This window comes from Gymnogyps californianus, chromosome 15 (genome assembly GCF_018139145.2).
Source record: "Gymnogyps californianus isolate 813 chromosome 15, ASM1813914v2, whole genome shotgun sequence".
NCBI lineage: Eukaryota > Metazoa > Chordata > Aves > Accipitriformes > Cathartidae > Gymnogyps > Gymnogyps californianus.
In genome coordinates this window covers 7012046-7026109 of record NC_059485.1, presented here as the reverse complement: position 1 = coordinate 7026109, position 14064 = coordinate 7012046, and the positions used below count along the sequence as shown (strand labels likewise).

The following is a 14064-nucleotide window of genomic DNA, read 5'->3' as shown; positions in this document are numbered from 1 at the left end:
GGAAAAGCATTTTCTTGTTTGTTTATAGGCAGAAGTGTGTTTCAACTTAACATATCTTAATCTGAAAGTTTCAAGTTGGTGGCTGACTGGTTTGTTTTTGCAAGTGTATACAAGTATACTTTTCTGGAACCTACTATTTTCATTGAAGAGGAAAATATGGGAGTTGTCTATGTAAAGTGTTGTCTACGTAAAGCGTTGTGTAGGAGAACATCAACAACTTCTTATATCTCCCAATTCAGACTGTTTGTTTCTAGTCAGTATGCTTGTGACCTTCCCAGAGTCCTAATGTAAAGAATTGTTTCAGTCTTAGTAAAATGCGTTCTAAACTTTCGATTACCTGGCTCTTAAAACAGAATCTTAAAATACAGTAGTACCAAAGTAGTTACCAAGCAACAGAAACAGCGTAAGCTTGTAATTAGCTGCTTTAAAGTCACATGGGAGCTAAGAAAAGGTATAGTTGTCATTCATATTATTTTGTCTGCCGCTTCTGTGGTAGAATGCTTTTCACAAACTCTTACCCTGCTACATTAATGTCTGAATATATGGATCTATTCATGTGGTGGACTGCAAAATGTGTTAAATACTAATTGTAAAGTGACTTTTCTTTGCAGTCTTAAAATTAGCGGGACTTTCAATTTGAGTTCATGTCAGATATCGTAGTTGATTACGGGACTTCCTTATATTTGGGACCAAATTTTTTTTTTTTTCCTTTGAAGGCCTTGATGATGAAGGCGACCCTAAAGGTAACTACACTTTCCTTTTCCTTCCATATACATTCTAGTTAATGGTAACTAGTGATGGCAATGCTGATGTCAATGCACTGAATGTTTTACTCTTGGTTTGCTAGGTAGCGATACTACACTGATGCAGGGAAATGGTGATATAGCAACAGCAGAAACACAGACCACAATGATCAATGGCTACACTTGCAGTGACTGCAGCATGCTTTCTGAACGGAAGGAGGTTCTTACAGCGTACTCAGCTTCTCATGTGCCATCTTCCAGAATCTACTCTAGGGATAGGAGCCAGAAACATGCATCTAGTAAGTTACTTTCTCTTGTGTTTTATCTGGATAGCAGAATGGTATACAGTTTAGTTGATGTGTTTTCCATGTAGTGTTATTTAAGCACTTTTCTTACCCTGCTAAATTTACCAATAACTAAATTCTAGAGATCAGCTTATATGAAATACCTTTTTCTATATCAGTTGAAACTTTATGTACTTGTCAGCTTCCGATAATATAATTATCAACTTTTTTTTTCAATGCTGCTGTAGGAATTAAACAATTTCAAAATGAAAATGCCGTGGTATCTTACCAAGTTATATTTCCAAACCGATTTGGAACACAATGGGCTGTTCCAACCAGCAATGATCGTAAGAGTCTCCTAATCTGGTATTGGATCTGTATGTGTCTGTTTACAAGGCTTTTGGTCAGGGTTTTCAGATAAAAAAAATAACTGGACCGTGTAGAAGAAGTTTCTTTTTTTTCTTACAGGAACTTTCAAGATTGAGCAGAATTGTTACTTTGCAGTGCTTCTGTTATCCAAGAAATCTCTGAGACTTTCTGCTTTGTTTTTTTTCCTCCTCATTTAACCTTGCAGCTTATTAGAGTGGTTTTAGAAGCTAAACCTCAACTACTTGAAAACTTGAACTCCAAAGGGAAAAACTGATTCTAAAGTGACTACATTCCCAAAGCTCAAAAACAAATGAATCTGCTGTAAATAAGATTCTGCCTTTCCAAGGCAATCTCCATTTTGTGGATGGTTGTCCTCAGTGTCTTGACTGTGTCTGCCTGCCTCTTGCATAGCATCTTGAATTTCTTGCTTGTTGGTAGTCCTCAGTTATCACGAAGAAGTTGTTTCTTGAGTAGCCTTGAATTAGAAAGGAACCAATTTTGGGATTCTGTAGGTGTGTTATTCTTGAATGGAGTATGTTTTCAGTAGCAAGAAATCAGTTTGTTTGGACTGTAAGTTGTGACTTTAAATGCTTGGAGGCAAGTATTTCTTTTTGGTAAATGTGTAGCACAGGTAGGAATTCTGTTGGCTTAGCATAATGAACTAAAAGTGACACTATATGTAAACTGTTTCCTGTGCTCCTGAGTTTGCATTCGCAGAGGAGAATTTTACAACAACTCATCTTTGTACGTTCCTTTGAACTTTAATCCAGTAGTTTGGGTTAAACTTGGGGAGGGTGGGGGAAGGGGCACACAATCATGGCAGACTTCTGGAATGTGGCTGATTCTAGGAAAGCAGCAGTATGAGGGACTGCAGCTTTGTTCCTGTGGCTCTGTAGAAGTGTGTGGCTCTAGCACTTGAGGCAGACCACTGCAGTAACTTCCTCCAATGTAAAGGCAGAGAAGAAAGTGAAAAGTCCTTACCCTTTCAAATCCAAAATAAGAATGTAGTTTGTCTCTTTGGATCTGTGACCCACAAAATCAGTATCAACAGCTCACATCATTGAGAAATCCCGAGTTCTGTAAGCAAGGACTTCAATGCTATTTAGAGTTCTTAATTCTCACAAAGAAAAGGTATTCTTGCTGAAGTTGTACGTTCTGTCTTGAAGGCATTTTCCCTAGGATGTGTAGTTCTCACAAAAGCTTTGCTGTAATATCTAGTGCATCCAGACTTTTCAAACCACGCTTGCTTAAGTTTCATACTTCTGGCTAAACAAAGGCTTTCCTTGCTTTGTCCTCACTCTTCCACAAGCTAATGATCACCAGAGAAAAGTACATCTTTATGTAGGTGAATAATTTTTATTCACGCTCTTTTTTTCAATAGGAGGAACCTATTTCTACATGAGTAAGATTCTGCGATTGGTCAGACATGCTGCAGCATCTTTTGCATCACTGTTAGTGCAACTATTTCAAATGGTTTTGCTGAAGCTGGGTTATGAATTTAAAGGTACCTTTTCAGTTGTCTTCCTTGGTCTCCACACAAAGCCAGAGTGTGTGTGTTGGTTTTGGTTTTTGGGTTTTTTTAATGGACTTCATCTTTGGCACTACAGTGTTCTCTCTCTATAGTCTTTTGGCTGGCTCCTATCTTTCTCCCTTTTTTATCTCAGTTGTGCTACCCTTTTCATACTTTCCCCGTCTTGGAAGTATCGGGGGGGATGTGAGATCTATGTTACAGTTAAGATTCACGTGTTGATTTTCACTAGGAAGTGGTAGAAGGTAATGTTTAAATTGAGAAACTTAAGTTGATTTTTAAAAACTGTTTGGTGTGATAGTGTCAAATCCTAACTTTTCAATGTCTTTAGGTTTGGACTGTCTTGTTACCCTTACGCCCACTGTGCACTTAAAACTTGATTAGATCTGTCTTGCAAAACTAAAACTACCATCATCACTCTGCACTACTCTAAAGCACATCTTGTTTTCCCTGAAAATGTTCGATTCTTCTTTGGTGCTTTCTCTTCTATAATACGTGCTCTACGGGTGAAGTTAAATTGCCATAGGCAGAAGGTAACTGATTTTTGTGTGTGAATAAAACTTTGTTCTCTCTGCCTCAGTGCCTTATAACTTGCTAACGCTCTCCTCTCAGTCTTCTAAGGTCTCTGGTAAAACCAGCACAAAGATGTAATGGTTGGCCATTTGACAGAATGATGGGAATAGGGACTCAAGATTTGATGAGTTGTTACTTAGGGGCTTTTTTACTAACTTTGCTATCTGAAAAGAAGCAGAAAGATTTGAATGAAAAGCCCCCGTGTTATTTAAAGAAGGGGAAAAAAAGATTGCACACAGTAGGCTTCTTCCTTGATTATTTTTCAGGTTTCCTGTGAGTAACCTGGCTTTAATAGTGAACCAAGCCAGTTTAGCTAAAATCTGCATATATGATAGCTAAAATGTGCCTTTGTGAAAGGCTTTGAACTTGAGAGTTACATTCCATGTATGCTTTTTGAATGTGTTGCAGCTCACTCAGACTACTGTGGAAGCATGAATGTGAAGGAGTTTTACAGAGAAGATAGCCATCTTGGTGTAAATGAAGAATCGATATGTAAGTATAACGATTGATGTTGTCTTTTAGCCTTGGGCTGCACACCAGGTTGTGGCTATAATAGTAATATCAGATGCCCCATGACTCTATCGAAGCTACAAAGTAAACGTTTGTTTTGCAACTTAGATGTAGGGGGGAGAATGGTGATTGCCTGGTGTACTGTAATATTTCCCCAAACAAGTTTTATTCCACTGAAGTTTGCTTAGTGGTTTTTGGTTTGATAACTGCTATTATGAAATAGACTTGTTCAAGTTATCTTGTAACAATCTTTATTTGATCCTGGCTTTGTCCCATTAATTGACTGTTACCACAACCAACAGGTGATGACTGTAAGGGGAAGAAACATCTTGAAATATACACCACAGACCACATGCAATCCTCATGGGCTAAAAGGGTAGCAAGGACCATTTGGCACACCTTTTCTTATGCAGGTTGACTTGGACCTTTTTTCTTTTGCTTTTATTTTGCATCGCAGTCTCACAATGTTAATCATACATATTGTTTTGTGGTTTTTTTAACCTTCATCTATCAAAGTAGATTAAAAGTGTAAAGTGTCTAGAAAAGTAACTTACTTAACACCTTTCCTGTTTGACTTCTTGCTCTGGTACTGGCTTTTGTACAAGCTTGACAAACTGCTTACCTATTAGTAAAAACAAGGTGTAGGGACAGCATACACCTTGTATGTTAGAAAGAACAAGTCAGATTGTTAGTTTATTGCACTTTGGGGAAGTCTGTACACTCGATAGGTTGAAAAGCTGCCTTTAAATGAAAGCAAGGTATGAGATATTGGTATGCAGATTATTTGAATAAAGGGTTTTTAACATTTTATTTTTGTTCTAGTGATAGTCAATTTTTACAGGAATCTTAAATAGGGATAGAATCTTCCCTGTGAGATGAGCGTTCCCTAGCTTGAATGACAGAGGCGTCAAGAATCTGTTGAGTGCTCTTTATTCAGCAAAGGAAAATGATTTGAGACACTTCAGTCACCTAAATGCTTTGCAAAATATTGGGTTGGTATATCTATAATCCCTCGGATTAACCCAGACATATCTGCTAATCTAAAAATGTAGGATTATTTTCTAAACGTATACTGTGTAGTTTATTCTGTAGAACGAACAGTCCTAGTCTTGGATATAGTAACTGTTGGCTTCCGTGGGCTTTAAGTTACAGCGTTTTGTTATAGTGTGTTGGTTTTTTGTTGTTGACTTTGTTCTTTTTAAGAGACTCAAAACTGACATACTGAAGATCCTTGGGAACATTCAGTTTAATGAAAATTTACTGCTTGTAACTTTTAGTAGGGAATATTTTCTATTATTTATCGGTATTTCTTAGACATCATTATTTAATTCTTTCACTAGGATTTAAAATTTTTGATTGTTCCCTCTTCTACACATGAACCTAGATAACAAACTCAATGTATAATTCTGAACAAATAAGATGCTTTTAAAGTAATGAGGTGCTTAAAACTTGTTTTTATGGTAGTACTTTTTGCTATTCTCTGTTATACTTAGCATGGCACTGTTAGATGAACATGCTACAAAATGTAAACTTTGATTTTTGAAAAGTGATATTGTAACTGCACAGTTGATCATTTTGTTTATACATACGAATTCTGTTTCTAAATTGTCTTGGTTTTACTTGGCTTCATATTTATTAGCGGCTTGCTTTGCTTTTAAATAGTGAAGAACCAAGTTTGTAGATTACTGAAAGGTATGGTTTAAAATTATGCAGAACATGTAATGGGCAGGGGATTGAGTCTGTTTTACTGCCTGTAAAACAGGCAATTTGCAGTTTTACTGCAAAAGAACCTTAAGCTCATTTATGTATGTTACCACATAGAGTTAATTTGTTATTATCTAGGTTACTTTATGCTTCATGTGTTGCAAACAGTGGGCGCAATGGGATGGCTTGTGTCTCAGAAGGTGTTGTCTCTACTTTGGCTGGCCATTCTTTCTCCAGGTTATTATCCTAATCCGTGTGCGTGTGCATTGCGTATTCCTTTTGACAAACTAGAAATCTGCAGTATGTGGCTTACACTAATTCAACTATGCTTATGCTGTAGCTTTTGTATCTTGAAATGCATGTGCTACTTTACTTTCTTTATTGACCAAAGTATGCTTAATGAGAGGGTATATTTCTGTTCACAGGCATAATGGGAGACTAACCAGACTGTTTTATGAGGGAATGAGTGTGTGAATAGCACAGAATATGGGGTGTCAAGAATAATGGGGTGTGTTTGGTTTGGTAGTCCCTTCCTGTCTTGGTATTCCTCTTAGCAAAAACTGATGCTGCTAATCTGTGCACTTCTTGAAACATACTGAGGTCTTCAGTGCATGGTAACTTGGATTCGAACATTAATACTGAATTTCTGGCAAGATAGTATTGTTATAATAAATGAGCATTTCATCTTTTTGCATGGCTATTGGTTTTGTTGAGTGGCTGATGTTATAATGCTGTCATACTTGTGATATCTAGATGTTAATAAGCTGCATGCGTTGCCTGTACTCATGCATTTCTCTGCTGTGCAAAGTATTCTGGGCCACAGTTGCATGTTCCTCTGCTTGGTTTTCTTTGAACATGTGCCGCAGTAATTACATTTCACACTACCACTTTTTGTCTTCTAGGGAGGGCAGCTTCTGGCATGTTAAGGTTGATTAGAACTGGGTGGTATCAGCTTGTTACTCTGATGTCTTTGCTCAAGGTGTTTCTTCTAAGAAGGTGTGTATCCTTTGAAAAAATTGTCTTGTGAGCAAATTATTTACTCAGATATAATATAAAACAATAAAATATGATAAATGTATTGTTTCTTGTAAACTTGCCTCTCTCTTTCTGTAGGTGCCTTCCAAAGATCTACAAGCTGTTGCTGTTTCTTATCCCACTCCTGTTTCTACTAGGTATGTGAATTGTTTAGTTGTTATACAAATCGGTGTATGCTTACTACAGCTGTTCCAAAATAGCATTTTTAGTTATGAAGAAGATGCAGAAGCAAAAAAGAGCAAGTTTGTGAACAGAGCAGTAATTCAAGCTTTCAAAGTACTGACAAGTCAGTGAGCTTTCCCCTTGCCATGAAAGGAGTACCCTTGATTTAATTTTATAGAGCTCTTTAGACGGAGAGTAGGTGAGTAAGTAAATGCACTGAAGTCCTTTTTTTTTTTTTTTTTTTTTTTTTTCTTTACCTCCCTTCATAGGAATAGCAATAAGGTAATAAAGAGTAGGCTGCGTACTGGTTGCTTTGATTGTTGTTGATCTCCATAAAAGTATGGTTAAGTTCTCTTACCAACTCATCCTAAGTCTTTCCTTTGCTCTAGACCATGCTTTAGTTGCCTAAAATACTGCTATTTAGACTGGTTAGTTGACAATATTCCAGGCCAGCTGTCTACTTTGAAGTAAACAAACTCAGTTTAAAATACTTACCAAAAGTGCTGGGCCACTTCTGAAAAGCAGTTTCACGTCTTTGCATGTCCTAAAGAACTTGTAGCTACTTTGGGGAGAAGATGAAGCTTCTCAAACTTACAGTGGGGATTCAAAATCCTCTACTAGGCAGAATAAGAAAGGAAGAAGTTACCCTGTGTAGAAAAAGCTGCTACTTCTCACGAAGATATTGCAAAAATAAGTGTAATCGTTATGAAATGCTAGATTGTTTCCATGGAAGCCTAAGTTTCCTCCAACTTTTATTAGATATTATGCAATGTGGTATGTAGTAAGTAGGGTATAAGGCAAGATATTTTCCATTGAGATAAAAAGCAGTATTTACATCTGCTTTCAGTGAGCATGGCCTGTCTTAATCAGTAAATGAGATCTAGGTCCCAGGGAGTACGAGATTAAGGATATATCATGATATATAAGTGCAAGTTGCCTGCCTTACAGCTGTGTGAGTGGTACTGATGGATGTTCCCTGCTATTCTTGAGTGCTTGACTTAATTTTAAAGCTGGCTCATGCTGATTTTTATTTAGACTGGAGTAATGTCCACTGTGTGACACCTACCTTGCAAACTTAAGATAGCTTGTGTCCTTAAGTAAGAAAACAATTTGTAGATATAAGAAGTTTTAAGGGAGAATTCCCTTGAACACCCTTTTGGTTTTTGTTTCTGATCTAGGTATATGGTTCTGGGGGTTTGATGGCTTCATTTCATTATTACCTTCGTTGAACTGGACAAGAATTGATAGAATACAGAGAGTAGATGACTCTATTCGTGTTCCTGAACCACAGGCTGATTCTTTTCACTCTGTGCAACCTCCAAAGGTAAGGGAGAACAGTCCCGGGAAGAACTTTCATATCTTTTAAGACTTCTTAACTCCCATGTCTTCAATATTTTGCAATAACTACTTGACACACAAGGGTAATGTAAATAAATGTCTTGATTTTTTTGTTTTTAATATATAAAAATCTTTCTACCTTAGGATACCATAAATATCTTTGATCCTGGTCGTGTAAGTGAGCTGGAAAAGCAAATGGCCTTCATGTCTGACAGATGCAATCACCATGATGAAGAATACAGCAAAGTGATGCTTCTGCTCCATGATCTTCAAGATCAGGTTGCCCAGATGAGCGACAAAAGTGAAACATTGAAGCTAATAAAAAATGTGATGGGTCAACATCTTAAAGATATGAAACTGGAGCAAAAGGTAAGATAGTCAGTTATTGATGCTTTCTGATACTGATCAAAGTATTCTGTTTTAATAATGCAGATTATTAGTGATTTGACTTTAGGATTCTTTTTCTGTTATAGAATTAACTGCTAGGTAGTAAATGCCAGGGAGTAGTCACTGGCATTTGTTCCTCCTTTGTTATTGCTGACAAAGAATTAATTCCAGATAGGCGGTTTAAAGTAGAATCTTACATTGCTGAAAAGCAGCTGAATTTGTCCTGTTTTCATTCAGAGAAGACGACTATAGGAAGGACTAGTGACAAAGAAGAGGTTTTGTGGTAAACTTCCCGGTGTATAACCCCTACTACTGGTGAATCAGGCCTCTCTATTACAGATTCTATAATTTCTCACACTACCTGCAGGATAAGTCACTTAAACACTCACAGAATGAAATAAAAGTTCTGCTTTGTAGAAAATCTCAATTATGCTATTTGTACTTAAAAGAAAATACACCACCTTTTTCTTCCCTGTTTTTAAGACTGACTTCCTGGCTTTACATCAAGAACATGAGTTGCGCATCCTGACACTGGAAGACCTTCTTGGAAAACTCGCTGCTGAATCCAAGGTATTGAAAGTTAGCTTTGCTAACTCGCTCTAATTGTAACCCGTTGATAAAATAGACTAAGTTTTTTGTTGGCTATCCCAAACCCCAGTTTGCTTTACTCTGGTTGTTTTTACAGTTGTTTAAGTCTCAAAACTTGTGTTCTTGCTTCCCATTCTTGGAGAGGGTTTCAGTCCAAAGATGAAAAATTACTCACTTGACCAGTGAGGCAGGTTCTATTTGGAATAAAATCTTATTATACAGAGGCACAAACATAAGTGTGGGGACACAGTCCTCTATAGGTGGTGCTAAAATGTGTAATTTTCATTTAACCTTTTTTATCCTTTTTCTGTCACTTGTGTGTGTTTCTGTATGTTAAAACTAACTTTTGTGTTTTTTAGGACATCCAGAAGGAGCTTGACATAGCCAAAGCAAAAACAACGAGGTATAAGCACTTTTCAAATACATTTTGCTTTTTCAATCCTGATGCTAACTGATGGTGATATACACATTCTTCTTTGAAATACAACAGTCCTTTTCTTTTTGTCAGTTAACTGACCTTAAGAGTTTGTGTTGTCATCAAGAGTACTTCTGTCTTACAGTAGACTTTAACTGTGGTGCCAAACATCAGCACAAGGCCCACTTCCAGTGTGTGAGCAGTCCTACAACTACATTTTTTTAGAGAAGGCTGTTTATATAGAGGCGGAGAATGAGTGACTTCTCATCCTCTTATAAATGCATTAGATTTTTTTTCCTCAAATTGCTTAGTGAAGCATACAGTAACTGCTTTTGATAGGCTTTATATTTAAATTCTTGAATTGTATCAGTTCTAACCTTTTTGTCTCTGTTTTTTGGTTTGTCAGCTGTACTACTTTCCACTCATGTACCGTGTAATACCAGGTTAAAAACTGCTGCACTTCATTAAGTAGTTTCCCCATTGCGAAGAGGAAGAGAAATGCTTCTTTGCTGAGTTGTCATTTAAATTAGATCTAAATGTAAAATGGCTTTAGAATGATGGCTGATACTTTTTTCCATAGCATGCACTGAACACTGATCTATATTGTTCATATGTGACCTGCTACTTAAGCTCAACTTGACACCTGCCTCAAAAGTTATTCTGGTTTAAGTAAGGTAACCTGAAACTCACTCTAACCAGTGGCAAACTCATGCAAATAAAGTTTGACTGGTTTACCAGAAACCTTAAATTCCCAAAAATCTATATATGTTTGACTTATTAACTTGTCAGCCTGGTGATGTTCTAAGGTCATCACTGCTGGATTTGTTCACAACTTCAAAATACTTTGCTTTGAATATATTAATCCTAAGTATGCCTTAAATAACATCTTCAAGGAACTGCAAGCTCACAGTGTCTATCATGGTGAATAACTGAACTAGGAAGGCACTTTGTGTTAGACAAGTACGTTCTCACACCTTTGGAATTTGATGGAATGATTCAAACTACTCTTTCCTAATTATTGACTCCTTGTTTTTGTCAGAGATGATGGTGAACATAATCAACTTCTGTCCAAAGTTAAAAAGCTAGAACTAGAGTTGTCTCAGATGAAATCGGAGCTGTTAACTGAGGAAAGTGTGAAGACAAGTTGTGAGAAAATAGATGTCATTCATGAAAAAGTAGGTTCTGTAACTTCTCTAACTGTCCCAGTAAAACTTGGTACTACTTGATTTTGTTCACTAACTTTCTTGAAATACACTGCAGTAAGTAATGTGGGGGTAGTATTCATCTTAAAGAATGGTAGTGTTTTACGTAGTGGTACTGTAAATTTTTTCCATTAATGTGTAACATTTTACTAGAGAAGAGTTTATGGCTTGTTTTTTACAATGGCAGGGGTTTTTGCATTTCAGATATGATGCAATAACAGTTCTGTATACAGTACTTTGCTGTTCTTACCGGTGTATTTTGCCTAACCCATGGAAATGTGGAAAAGAAACTTACGTAAAAGCAAGTTAGGTTTGTGATCAGAGAGTTGTTTTAAAAAAATCAGGCTTAAATTCTTTTGAAGCCTTTTACAAGGTCTGACTAGAATGTAGCCAACAAAATACAACAGTAAGCGTTGGTACAGGATTATCAACTTTGACTAAAACACCATCTTGTCATAATGCTCAAATATGATCTAGCTATCGTGTATGGAATCAAAGCATACCATAAGTGAGTGATGAAGCAACTTGCTTAGCTAGGCCTAACAAGTACGCTACTCCCCTTAGAGTTGCCATGGTGCCGCCTTTGAGCTGTTGCAGCCAGCTTTTTTATTCTGAAGCGTTAGACCCCTAATATAAACTGCACAGTTTGCTTTAAGTGTCTTGTTCACCAAACCAATGAAGCCTCCAGATTTCCCATATGTTCTTCTGCACATCTGACTGGTCTGTTATTTCAGTGTAAGTCAATGTAGTTAAAACACATGTGAAAGCTAGCCTTCTATGCAGTACTGAATGTATGTATTGATTTCACATGTGCCTATTATATATATGGTATTATTTAATGGTTTGTAAAGACTAATCATTTCTATTATAATTGTTAATGGCTTCTACTAGGTAGATGCCCAGGTCAAAGAATCTGTCAAGCTAATGCTTTTTGGTGATCGACAAGAAGACTTTCCGGAATCGCTTCTCCCATGGCTTACGTCCAATTTTGTGAGCAAAAGTGATCTGCAGATTTTGCTGCAGGATCTAGAGTTGCAGATCCTCAAGAATATTACTCTCCATATGTCTGTTAGAAACCAAAAACTAACATCTGAGGTAGTAACAAATGCTGTGGCTAATGCAGGGATTTCTGGAATCACAGAAGCGGTGAGTGAGTTTAAGTTCTCAAAAGTTCAACTAAAACTGTAAAGAGTCCTTTTGTAGCCATTTTGTGGAGCATGAGTGTCAATATAAATGTTAATGACTTTGAGAGATGTTGGGAACGTTAATTGAAATGGGGAGAACTACAGCAAATGCTTTATCAAATGTATTCTTACAGCATTGCTTGTTGCCTGTTGTCAATGTTTGTTTTTTTCCAAAGTATGCTATCTTGAAAATTGAAGAATTCCCAAAAAAACAAGTATACCAAAGAAGTGCAGCTCAGGGTCTTGGGAAGGTGGGGGAAAGAATGCAACTTTTGAAGAAAACACCAGTCGAGATGCACTATGAATTTGTATTTTAAGCCATGCATTAAACCCATGCATTAAAAATGGCCTCTGTCTTGACAGAGGCTTTCAAAGACTTGTGATGGAGTGCAGCATCTCAAAAAGGTGCTTATATACAGATGTGTATATATAAATTATTTTATCAGTTGATACTATTAAAATCTTTGTCTTTCCATTCTCTTCTTCTATATGTACATCTGTAGCAAGCACAGATTATTGTAAACAATGCACTGAAACTCTACTCTCAAGACAAGACTGGTATGGTGGATTTTGCCTTGGAATCTGGAGGTAAATAGTAGAGGAAACACCATTTTTACTACTCATGTTATTTATAGTATTTACTAAAAATCTTGTAAATGGAGACTAAAGGTTAGTAGAGCATCCTTGTGTGTTGCCTGACCATCAGACTACTGCAATCTGTGCATGTTGTTTACAGGGATATATATCGGCATAGGTATGCATGGACAGGGATAGAATAGTTCTAAGCATGTATATAACTGGGTAATAGAGAACCACAGATGTGTTTGTGCGGGTTGTACACACCACTGAACTCACTAGGGAGAGCGTGTATTTTTTAGCCCTCTTAAATGAAAAACCTTTAACATGTTCTTAAAATGACATTGTACTTGATAGAAGCATTGTATCCCCAGAAAATTATTAGACTTTAACAATATCTTTAATAGTTTTTTTTCTGAGGAAAATAACTGTTAATGCTCATTAACCTTTGTACAAATCTCTGCCTTAAAAGTGTTCAGGAGGAAATGAGTAATTATTTCTGCTAACCTGATATATCTTTTTTGAGGTGGCAGCATTCTGAGTACTCGCTGCTCTGAAACCTACGAGACCAAAACAGCATTAATTAGTCTCTTTGGAATTCCCCTGTGGTACTTCTCTCAGTCTCCCAGAGTGGTGATTCAGGTAATTAAAGGCCAAATAAACAAGTTCAGCAATGTTATTTTGTGTTGAATGGTTTGGATTGTTTTCTGGATGTTTCTGTCTAATGTATTGGGGGGCATGGGTACTTTGAACTATGTTCCCAAGAGTGGGATTCTTCTGGTAGTTCCTGGGCACTGTTTATGTCCTACTGTAGCACAGTTAAGACCCTTATAGGAGGCTTGGGTGGTGCATTGGACTTCTGCAAAGTGTGAGCACTGGGAGGGTTCCTGTTGAGAAGTAATCTCAGGGTGGGTCTTCAAAACACTGCTGGTAGTTCAGGTGGATATGCTGTCTTCCTGGAGAGTTCTACCAAATAGGTTATATTCTGCCACTTACTAAGACTGTGCCTAATAAGTCAGAATTCATGACAACTCTTTATTACAAAAAAATCATTACAAAAATGCTTGTAGTTCTGTTTTTGTTGTTGTTGTGTCCCATCCTGTTCTCTCCCCCTTCTCCTGTCTAGCCGGACATGTATCCAGGAAACTGCTGGGCTTTCAAAGGATCACAGGGGTATCTTGTAGTTAGACTTTCAATGAAGATCTATCCAACTGCCTTTACAGTGGAACACATACCAAAAACACTTTCACCAACAGGAAATATCACCAGTGCTCCTAGGAACTTTTCAGTATATGTAAGTTTGTTTCTGAACTTAAGTTGATGTTTGTGTGCATAAAGGATATTTGTGTTACATAGCTTGGAAAATAATGACTTAAGGCAGGGGAGCTAAGAAGATAAATTGTTTCTGTCATAGCTCTTAGAAGTGCTTATTTTTTTATGAGCTTTGAGATTAGGAATAAGTGTTA

General features: G+C 37.0%; 1 protein-coding gene across 2 annotated transcripts in view; it reads left to right on the top strand.

Moving 5' to 3' along the window:
* The window catches only part of SUN1 (Sad1 and UNC84 domain containing 1), a 29564-nt gene that overhangs the window by 12519 nt on the left and 2981 nt on the right, over nucleotides 1-14064 (top strand). Inside the window, exons 5-21 of one of the 2 annotated variants that reach the window (XM_050906187.1) lie at nucleotides 717-743; nucleotides 848-1042; nucleotides 2778-2900; nucleotides 3906-3989; nucleotides 4310-4420; nucleotides 5850-5948; nucleotides 6614-6707; nucleotides 6825-6883; nucleotides 8087-8232; nucleotides 8391-8615; nucleotides 9117-9203; nucleotides 9581-9624; nucleotides 10676-10811; nucleotides 11730-11984; nucleotides 12526-12610; nucleotides 13125-13240; nucleotides 13725-13892. In XM_050906187.1, coding sequence (XP_050762144.1) covers nucleotides 717-743; nucleotides 848-1042; nucleotides 2778-2900; nucleotides 3906-3989; nucleotides 4310-4420; nucleotides 5850-5948; nucleotides 6614-6707; nucleotides 6825-6883; nucleotides 8087-8232; nucleotides 8391-8615; nucleotides 9117-9203; nucleotides 9581-9624; nucleotides 10676-10811; nucleotides 11730-11984; nucleotides 12526-12610; nucleotides 13125-13240; nucleotides 13725-13892 — 2054 coding nt within the window. Of the gene's footprint in view, nucleotides 1-716; nucleotides 744-847; nucleotides 1043-2777; nucleotides 2901-3905; nucleotides 3990-4309; nucleotides 4421-5849; nucleotides 5949-6613; nucleotides 6708-6824; nucleotides 6884-8086; nucleotides 8233-8390; nucleotides 8616-9116; nucleotides 9204-9580; nucleotides 9625-10675; nucleotides 10816-11729; nucleotides 11985-12525; nucleotides 12611-13124; nucleotides 13241-13724; nucleotides 13893-14064 lie in introns of both variants that reach the window. The other variant, XM_050906186.1, reaches the window with a different exon arrangement.